The 11,021-nt window shown below is 43.6% G+C and overlaps 1 protein-coding gene across 7 annotated transcripts in view; it reads right to left on the bottom strand.

The window, feature by feature from the left end:
- Positions 1-848: 848 nt before the first annotated feature.
- Positions 849-11,021, bottom strand: part of DPY19L3 (dpy-19 like C-mannosyltransferase 3) — a 71,734-nt gene continuing 61,561 nt past the window's right edge. For all 7 annotated transcript variants that reach the window (XM_032390108.1, XM_032390107.1, XM_032390109.1 and 4 more), the window contains 3 exons: positions 6,766-6,898; positions 4,361-4,519; positions 849-2,967 (listed from right to left, as the gene is read on the bottom strand). In XM_032390108.1, the coding sequence (XP_032245999.1) occupies positions 2,806-2,967; positions 4,361-4,519; positions 6,766-6,898 (454 nt within the window). In that variant the 3' untranslated portion in view covers positions 849-2,805. The remainder of the gene's footprint in view (positions 2,968-4,360; positions 4,520-6,765; positions 6,899-11,021) is intronic.

Raw genomic sequence — 11,021 nt, 5'->3', positions numbered from 1 at the left:
TTTGCAATAAGGATTCAATGGTTCCAGTTCTATGCTTGCATAAATCATACCTGTAATACGGTTTGGGTACATTTTAATACCTCTGGTCAGTCTAGATATTTTTAAAGGTGGAGCGAGTACTTAAATCTATAAAGCAATCGAAGCTCAGAAATTTTCTTGAATTTTATGTTTTCCCAATATTTTAGAATTTTCCCAACCACACCTAATTTATTTAAAAGCAATTTTTATCAGCAACTCAACCTTTATCAAACCTTACCAAAGCATTCCAGTTAATGTTCACAGAAATAGCTTTTTCCACCCCTGTTTCCTAGTTTGTGTTGAACTGTGTCCTCACAACAAGAAGGAGAACTGGCACAGAGCAGTTTGGCACGGGCACTGAGCACACAGCAGGGAGGGGACACGGGGAGCGGCCTGGTCAGTCAGCTCACAGGACGGATGGAGACTGTCGGGGAATCTGGTGAGTCACGTAAGCAGAGGATCGGTAAGAGCACTTATTGTACTTAGAGGTTCTTCTGAATGCTAACTCTGAAGCAAAATCAAGTGGTTATTCTACCCATAAAAAAAACCAGCCACAATCTGAGGCTATTACCAAATATTCACAGAGCCGCTGTGATCTGTGTGGCGGGGAGCCAAGGCCCCAGGTGGCGTGCTCCGGCTTGGCAGAGGGCCAGGAGTCAGTCACTCTTCCTGTTTCCTCCTGTGGACTCCAACGAGAAGGTCGTAAAAGAGAAACTGATGAGCACTAAGAATGTTCAACATGATTTGTTGACAGACTTGGTCATCAGAAAAGAAAAATGTCTACATGGTCACAGTGTCTTGGAAAGAGCGTATGCGTGGATTTTGTCTTGCAAGACTTTTTTTTTTTTTTTTGGCACTTTATATTTTTCACTGAAGACTCAACACTCAGTGTCTTGGCAACAATGGCACCTAAACTAGGAGAAAGAGATCCCTGTGTGCCATCAAGGTGGTGATGATCAGCGTACAAATTTAAGTACATGTTTCTTACACTGAGACTCCACATACCCAAATGCTTAGATTAGTGCATACAGAGAAATAGTTAAAATAAAACCGAAATCTATCAGGAAGGTAATAGAGGACTTGAAAAAAAAAACTACGTGGTCTAACATGTACCTTACATGTGCTTCGTTTCAATTAGGAGTAAGGCACTCGCCGAAGGAAGTACTGACCCATGCTGTCAGCCACACCACGCATGCATCATTACTGGCTTAATTAAAGTTTTTGTACTGATTACAGTGTTTTATTACTGTATTATCCTAAACTGCAGTGGTCTCCAACCTTATTACAGGATACAGGAAAGACATAATTCAGGAGTTTAAGCTGCCTAATTTAGTAACCCAGCCAGTGTCAATTTTTTTTATTTAAGTAAGTTTTGATAAAAAAGCCACGTATCCTGGAGTCCGACATGACAGTGTAACATTTCTTTCTGAATACTGTTTAATAAGTAGTAACTGAATGTGAAATAATTTGAACATGTGATATATCTATCCTGATGCCTAGGGTAATTTACTTCAGTACAACTGCAAGGAGAAACCTTTACATCATTTCCAATTGGCAAGAACAGGGGAGAAAGTTAATTTCATTACCCATCTTGATTTAATTAAATGTGCAATATGCTTTCATCAGCAGCTTTTACATGTCCCCCTCATTAGAAATTAATTATAAAAGCAATTATCAAAAAATTTTTGAACAGGTATACATAATCCTCTTTGTTGTTTACAAATAAGCATGACTTAGAGGCACTTGGTTACCTTTTAGTAAGAAAAACAGTAACACTACCCAGGCCCTCACAGTAAGATTGGAGACCACAAATCAAATTTGGTATGAAAATGCTCTCTGCCAAAAATACTGTATTAATGAATTAGTTAAGATAGAACATTTTAAAAATATTCAGACTTTGCAAGGTTCTAGGCTGTAAAAAATACAAAGGCTAAAAACAAAAAGTTTAGAAAATTTTGCAAACCCAGTAAATTTAAATGAGTAAGAAATGAAGAAAAATTTTCTTACTTGCAGGATAGGCTAAATAGTATCAATAGGTTTTAAAATAACACTAAACAGTAACAAAACCTGCTTGGCTACATCACATTTCTGCTCCTTTCACGACTTACAATAAGGAATTTGTCACACTTTCCTGTATCCGGCATTTAAACATGCACCCACATGCGCGCACACACACGTGACACATGACTCATATACTGAGGTGCTAAACTTTACATTTCAGACAGGGCACAACAAAAGTTTTAGATATATACAAAGACCTAACATGATTTTTAAAAAAAATATTAAAAGCATGACAGTTGGAAAACATTATAAAATTTTTAGGTGAAACAGGATGATAAGGAGTTTTTTAAAAAGCCATCCATTGGTCTTCACTAGTGAACCAACACTAAAGAATTTAATTATGCATCCCCTTAATTCGATTCCACCATAGCTGTCTGAAGTCAATTAACAGTACTTCAATCCTGAACAGCCTCTGGATTTCCACCATGATGTGTGGCTGCTCAGGCCACTGTGGCCCACTTAGTATTCTCCCCAGCAACGAAATTCTAGACCACTCCTAGGAAGTTGAGAAGTTTAGGCTAAAGAACATCAATGAAACAAGATAAAAAAGACAGAAGCTTGTGTAAGATACTTTCAAGGACAGTGACGCTTGTGTAAACATCTCTACAACTTACTCGTATCACAGCTTTGTGGTACAGGCTACCTAACGACATACGAAATGTTACTGTTGGTTTCATTAGGATGGACTTTCACGTATCAAAAATAGAGGTTGAACAGAGAGCTTGGTTACTTGTTTCTCGATAGCTTGTAAACGTGGAATGTTTTGTTCTGGAACACTCTAGTGAAGTATGCTGTGTAGGGTGGCAGGTTTCTCTTTATCTCTTCACAGAAGCGAGGGTGGCCCGCAAGTTTCAAATCGGGATCATTCTCTCCTGGGCCATCCATCATCTAAAGCCAAAACAAAACCAAATACAATTTGGGGGAAATATCATATTTATAGGAGACAAGAGAAGTAGGAATAGGTGTTGGGTTCCTTTGAGAGTGGTATGTTAGGTGAACATAAATTGTATTATTTCAATGTCAGTGGCTACTTAAAAGATGATCTGGTCCAACTTCCCCTTGGAAGTATACATCAAGGCTGAGGAGGGAAGCTGAGTGTAACAGGATGATCACCTTTAATGGCAAAGCTAGAAGGAGAACTTGGATCTCCTTGTTCTTAGGAATGTACTACACTGTCGCTCTCACAAAAATGAAGTACAGAGAAGGATGACTATGACCAGAGGAAATCCTCCAACTCATTAGTTAGAAAAAATTAAACACAAATCAAAATTTAAATGCATGTCTTTAGTCTGTTATCCTCTGAATTCAAGACAGTTGGGCAAAAATTTGAATCTCATGTTCTCTTTCCCCCGGGTTTACTGAGGCGTAACTGACAAATCAGACTGTGTATGGTTAAGGGATGCAACCTGATGGTCTGATTCACATAGACATGGTGAAATGATCACCACAATCAAGTGAATGAGTACATTTGTATTGGTCAAAGGACAAACCTGCAGTTATAAGGTGAATGAGTCCTGAGGCTCTAATGTACAGCATGGTGACTACAGTTAAAATAAAATACCCTATACTTGAAATTCGCCATGAGAGTAGATCTTAGGTGTTCCGAATCTCCAATTTTGTACAGTCAAGTTTTTTCTTTTTTTTTTGAGATTTAGGCCACGTTTAGCATTTTTTCCCATTCATTTTTTAAAATATCTGTCAGCTTTTATACCAAATAATTACAGCACACACCACCTCTTAAAGGATGAAAATCTTCTGCTTGCGCTGATCTGAGACCTGGCATAGCTCTAAGAACATTTTCCTCAGGAGGAGGAGGGAGAAATAGCTTGTTCTTCTGCTCTGGAGTGGAGGCTTGGCCGCAGAAAGCCATCTCTGTGGCACTGTGCCCGTGGACAAAGGGGACAGTGACAGGAGCGGCTAGGAGGGAAGCCCTGCTGTCACAGTCACACTCACGTGCCAGCCAAAATGATGCTTCGGAGCGTAGGTTTTAAAAGGTCAAGGTTTTGTTTCTGATTTTAACAGCAAAGCTTTAAAAAATGGATGTTATGCAGAGCCTCAGGATACAAATCAGCTGAAGACAGAGCTGCTCTATTTGACATGAAGCTCCCTCATCTGTCCCCTCAGCAGTCCCCACGGCCATCACTGAAGTGCCAGAGCCGGGAGTCCCACAGAATGCGGTGAAGCTGGGTACTTGATTCATGTCATCATTCTGTAACGTATAGAGGTTCCGACTGGACCCCCGTCCCCAGGAGTCCCGCCCAGGACGAGGGGACAGGCTTACGTGCCCGTTGGCGATGTCCAGCAGGTCCCGCAGCCGGCAACCCCGCTGGTGCCTTCGCTCGTAGCAGATGCTGTCTTCCAGGATGACGTAGTCCGCGCCGAAGGACCTCAGGAGGGCATGCACGTCCTCTGGGGACCTCTTTGCATAAATCTGATAAACCTGCACGATGAGAGGAAAGGGGAATAGGGAAAAATGCCACTCAACTGCCAGGAAGTTAGTGGAGGGGCTCTGATGCGGTGGCGTCTCACGGGGGTTGTCTAAGACCCAGACACCTGTTTCCGTGCGGGCCACTCCCTCACCCACAGATCTGCAGCACGTGGGGGACACTGCCAAACAATATTGTGATGACTCAGCCTTGAGAAAAGGAAGGGTGAGGCATGCTGCATACATTTGGATTTAGACACCCGACAGATACGGATTTAGAACTATCACTGGGAGTTGTTCATTGGTAGGTGCCAATTCTAAGGCTGCTTCCCAAAGGTAAATAACACGGTGGAGTAAATCAGACTCACTCTCTACCTTTAAAAAGATCCTTGGACGAAAAGGGTCCGTTAAGCATGATGGTGCAGTTTGGGGCACCTACACTTGTCAGGAGCCCCAGCTTCTGACAGCAGCAGCTGTGGAGAAGGAGCGCCACAGGTCCCTGGTGCCAGGCAGGTTGGTCCCTGCGTGAGCAGCAGGAGACCCTACGCTTCTCTCTCTCTCACCCTTCCCAGAGCAAGAGCACCTTGTAGCCCCCAGCGGCGGTTCAGCGGGAGGCACGTCCTTCCTGCTCATCACCAGCGTCACATCCCTTCCGTGAAGACACAGATGGCGAGCACCCTGTGTTCTGCGACTTGGCAGCAGGAGGAGGCTCTGTGTCTTGTGTGTGTGTGTGCACGTGCGTATGTGTGCGGGGGGTGGTGGAGAGGGCTGCCGACTCCTTTCCGGCACACTGATTTCTAATGATGTGGCTCTGACTGAAGAGATGGGGTGCCGAGGGCCAGCGTGCCCGCACAAATGGGCGCTACGCCAGGGGGGTGGTCTGCTTCTGCTGCTGACGCCGTGGGGCCATCCTGGTCGGAGCCCAGTAGCGGGCCTCACGCCGAAGGTGTTCCCATGACTGCAGAAGGGCACCAGGACCTTCGGGACGTTAGTTCTGTGAGAGCACAAAGCTCGGTCCCCAGACACGGACGGGGTCCCGGAGGTGGTGGCGCGTGGAGGAGCCCCCCCGTGCACCTGCCGTGGCTTCTCCGCCCCTCCCCCGAGTCCCAGCCACACGGGCCACCGCCCCGCCGAACTCTGGGTCTGGGGAGCCAGGCACCCTCCCTGCTTCCTCCAGCTAACCTGGGGCAATCTCGAACACTGGCACCAATTGAAAAATTCCCATTTTAGCAGGACTCTAGGTTCAGATATTCTCATAAAATCCAATGGATTTAGTAAAAATCATGTGCTTTTAGGCTAGTTAAGTCTCAGGCCAAAACAAGACTTTTCAGCAAATTTTCAGCGACTAAGATTAAGAAGTGACTGACAGAAAACATTAAAACGTTTGACGCCACCGCTGGGGAGATAGGTGCCTCCTGCCCCGCGGGCTGGAACGTCCCTGGTTCCCTCTGTAGAGCGTGACTCAGGACGTCCGTCTCGCTCGGCTACAAACGCCGGCGCGTCCACCTCTAAGAATCGATGTGCAGAGTCATACGTATGCAAGTCTACCATTTGGAACATTGTTTACATAACTTCAAAAGACAGAGAAACAACCCCAATGGTTAAATAAAATATGCTACATTTGCATAACACAATTTCTGTAGATTTAAAAACAAGAAAGCTGTTAATATACGGATTTGGAATGAGCTGCAAAATATATTAAGTGCCAAAGAAACCAAGATGTAGTATGTGACTTGTCTCGTAAAACAGGGGGAAAAGAATATGAATATGGGGCATGTGTGTATGTATACACATTTGTATATCATAAAATCCCTGTGGAAAGATATACAACAAACTGGTAACGCTATTTGTCTCCTGTGAGGGGACCCAGTAGCTGGCAGAGGGCTGGGATGTAGGCTTTTCACTAAGTTCCCTTTGGTTTATTCTGAAGTTTGAACCATGTGGCCATATTACCAATTAACACACGCACACGCACACGCACACAACGGTCCATAAAATAAGTGACCAGTGTGCCCCTACTCCTTTTCCTTCCTTCTCCGATTCAAAAGCTGACAGCTTTGTTCTCAAATGCTCTTTTCAGTACATCTCAAGCTGTTTTTCTTCTGTGATTCTTCCAACCAAGGGGAACATATATGGATGCCTGTAGTGGACGTGGGGCAGGGCAGGGCAAAGTCTAGGCTCAGCAGCCGCCAGCCCCAGGGGCTCAGGCCCGACTTGCTCTGATCAGCTACAAGGCAAGGAAAGGCCGGCCGGGTCCTCACCGCTTTGGTCCGCTCCCTCAGGCTGTTGTCTTCGTAGTGTGGGTGGTTGGTCAAGGTCCTTCCTGTGCACAGCTTGACTCCGGCCAGTAACTGCATGCTCCCAGCAAACACGGCCTTCCTTGGAGTGTGAGAGCTGAAAGATTTCAAGGGTCTGAATTAACCTCACAGCTAAGATCTCCTCACAGACAACAATGAAGACAACATCACACTCCCAGAATCACCCAGCTGTGTCAGGAAGGGCTGAGACTTTGGGAAAAACACAAGAGGTCCCTTGACATTTGCACTCAAATTGTTCTATGAAACTTCTATCTGTTTTTGACAATGGTTGGGAAATTTCTCATTCACTGTTTTGCTGGGTTTACTCTTATAACGAATGGTCTTAGGATGTGGGTATCTCCTGGCTCGAAGTCTTCCAGGCTAAATCCCATAATCCTCTCCTACTCTTGACAAAAGATTCTGACAAAAAAGAACTTAGAAGACTGTCATCACGTTTTGTATTAAAGTTAACTAAAGGGCTGCCTAGAGTAAAACAAATTATAAAGCCAGAAACTGCAGCTGATCATGAGTCAATTCCAACAATTTCCTTGTTTTTGTTTAAAACCAGAAAAAAAGATCACAGATATTATGATAAATTGCTTTCCAGAAAAAAAAAGAATTTGTAAAAACAAAAGAACACAGAAGATTCTGAAAAAGCAAGTAATTTATTACTCAGTATGGGGATATACACCATTTCTGATGTGGGAACACAAGTATTTCCTATGTTCCTTTCCTCAGTCCTGATTATGAAAGTCTAAGGAATGTGGGGGAATACGGGCACTCTCATATTATTAAATCATGACCTCGCTCCCCGTGTGCCACCGAGCTGCAATCCTCTGCCTCCCCGTGGGGTGTGAAGGACAAGGAAGGAGGATGAAGGAAAGACTCCCCGATTACAGTAAGAGCATTTTTCCTTTTCCCTCTGGAAAATAGTTTTAGTAGTTGATTTTAATTACATATTTTTGGGAACCTGGGAGTCCCTTGCAAACTGACAAGGTATCAGTTTATTGTGAAGAACATAAGCGCCCTTCTACAGGCTCTCCTCAGTGCGGCGCGTCCTCAAGAGGCCCACTGGGAGCACCACCGGCCACACGTGCCCTTCCTGTGCTCAGAAAGAGGAGTCTCGGCCTGCCAGGGGGAGTGAGAAGATGGACAGTTTTGAGAAGGAGTCTAACTGAAATTATTAAAACGCAACATGCTCTGTAGAAAGAGCTAGAGCAGGCTGTCCTCCTCAGTGTTTTTGGAGGTCAGGGCAGAGACTTACTCTGGTGCTACATTTCTAAGAGAGGCCGCCATCATATTCCCATATGGCACGAGGATGTTCCATGCACTTCAGTGTAATGCTAAGGTAAGACTACAGTGTGAATGCCATCCAATAAAGGCCTCAGGATGCCTATGAGTGAGACATCCTACAGTTTAAGTTGCAACACTTACAAATAACTTACTTGAAGAACTCAGGCTTTTCTAACAATGACACTCTCATTCACTTGGATTTCAAGGCGCTTTCTCAATGGGCACCTGGGGATGACACATAACCTGCATCCCCCCTTACTCACGCCAGAGCCCAAGGTGTGGATTCCAAGAGAAAACAGTTTTTAGTTAGCTTGGCTGTGCTCGGTAGGTTGTGAGCGTTCTAACAAGCAGACCCAGGAGCACAAGAACAGACAGATGTTTGCTCTGTCCCCTTGAACTGACAATTTACAGGGAATTCTTGATATCTAGCCCCATGTGGTCAGGGGGACACAAGGGTTTCAATGACAACATGTGAAGGTGTAGTGCTCCTTAGCGGGAGATTTTACAAATACTTAGTTTAATTCAACTGACCCTTATTAAACACTTAGTCTGGGCCCCAGGCCTGGGCCGTTCTCATCATAGTGTGTTAGAATTGCCAAGGACGAGTAAGCGCGGGCAAATACTAATTCAAGAAAATGTCAACGTTTTTCCAAGCCAGTCTTTCTTTTTGTATACTCCTAACTGGCTTAAACCATTCCACTGCAATAAATAATGCAATAATGCCACATATTAAATAATGCCCCACAGTGCCTGTCTTTGGGGCCACTGACCTGATCAGATGCAGAATGCAGGAAGGAGTGAAGTCTGGTCTCCCTATCTGGCAGAGCGTGGGGTAGAGGTGAGACTTAACTGTGGCTGAGCTATCCTGGTTTCTGCCTAGAGGGTACCCAACTGGTCTTTCTACACAGCTGAGCTGATAACATCCATTCAAATCTTCAGACTGTCTTAGCATCACCATTTTGAATTAGAACAGGGGTCAACATCAGGGAGATGCACAGAGCTGTTGCTAGTCTACATTTATTTTATAACTGTGGCAGACACAGATGACTGTTGTCTATTCATGGCTTATGACCAAGGTTTCATCTCCCTCCCTGGACTCTGACCATACCACTTGTATGAATTACACAGTTCACAAAGGTTTAAAATGTCCCAAGTCCTGAACTGCTTGCTGGGGAGTTAGAGAGTTATTCTTTATTCAAACTACAGCACCGAGGGCCTACAATGTGCTGGGCCGGCAAAACACCGTACGGTGATAACCTGGCTTCGAGAAGCTTACTAGCTAATAAGCGAATAGAGCCAGACTCAGCTCCCACTACAGGCAAGCACTTCCGAATAAACAAGTAGTTAGTCCAGCACGTATTTACTAGCACTTTCTGTGGGCCTTTAGCTATCCTGGAAACAGAACACACAGGGTGCAGTCCCCGGGAGAGCAGTCATCTCCAGGCAGAGCAAGGTGATGGGTCCCATGACTGCTGAGAGGCGCTGAGGGAAAAATGAAATAAACTGCCCTCATTTGCGACGTGTTTTAATGTTTGGCCTCACTAGTCAGGAGTCAGAAGTTTAAAAGTAATGTAATCTGTTTCAACTGTTGGTGCAACAATCTTCTGGATTGTTCACAGAGTCTTTCACTAAGGTCCTTGGTTTTATTTTAAAGGAGCAAAATACAAGCATCCTAATGCCTATCAAATGAACTAGAAAGACTACTTCTTTGAAATCTACTGACTTCCAAGCATAGCGGAGATGATGTTTATTTGCTTTCTTCTACTGATTCGGTTTTCCGTGCTAGCCCATAGTAAATCTGGGACATTTCACTGCTACTTTAAATATTTAAGTTTACCCATAAAGCAAATGCAAAGTAAAACAAACAAGCAAAGTGGAACAGAATGAAAAACAATCACACATTTTCTGAACTTTAAAAACCTAGATTCACTGTGTTTTATATTTTCTGTGGTAAACTTAGCAGGCAGAGGGGAAAGGCATTCTTTGTCCTTAACTTAAAACATGCAGTGTGGCAGGTGTAATGCTTGTTCTTCTTCCTTCCCAGATACTTCTGCTGACACAGACTGTGGTCTGTGTCTAAAATAGCTAATGTGCTTTTAACCACTGAATGACACTTCTCTATTATAGAAAAACAAAGCAATTTTTACCAATGTTTGAACAAATGATGTATAAAATGAAAGGATAATTTGTTTTTATAGCTCTCTGCCAAGCTCTATAGGCAGGCTGCCCAACCTGCAAACAATTTATTCTGTAAGAAATGTCACTAAATAATGACAAGGACTCACAGGTCAAACGGATTTACATTACATAATTTAAATGTCATTCCAGGAAGACCTGATGGCATTTTGAACAAATAATCTCATTTATTTTTGAAGCTCTAAGCTTCAACAAGTTAATTACTGTTGAACTAATGGGTAAACTGAGCATTATAATATAATGTGTGAACATTTGCTTTATCTACACTTCAAAAATTTATAGAATTATGCAAATACCACAAAATGATTCATTAAATATAAAAGAGGCTTATAGGCATTTAAGGTCTGAACTTAACCTTCATCATATTTAAAATATCCAGTAATTCTTTCTGCTTTGATAAAATGCTAAGGAAGTTTGGGCCATTTTCTTCGTCCCATTGAGAAAATATTGCACATGCAGGCTTCATCACTGAAAACAGACTACTGCTAGTGAAAACTCTTCTAAAGCCCCGTAGTTAAAATGTCACATCTCAAAATATTCAAATCTATAGGATTGTTTTTTTTTTTAAAAGATTTTATTTATTTGACAGAGAGAGAGACAGCGAGAGAGGGAACACAAGCATGGGGAGTAGAAGAGGGAGAAGCAGGCTTCCTGTGGAGCAGGGAGCCCGATGTGGGGCTCGATCCCAGGACCCTGGGATCATGACCCGAGCCGAAGGCAGACACTTAATG

Source organism: Phoca vitulina, unplaced genomic scaffold (genome assembly GCF_004348235.1).
Source record: "Phoca vitulina isolate PV1807 unplaced genomic scaffold, GSC_HSeal_1.0 scaffold58, whole genome shotgun sequence".
NCBI classification, from domain to species: Eukaryota; Metazoa; Chordata; class Mammalia; order Carnivora; family Phocidae; genus Phoca; species Phoca vitulina.
This window is presented reverse-complemented; position numbering and strand designations above follow the sequence as displayed.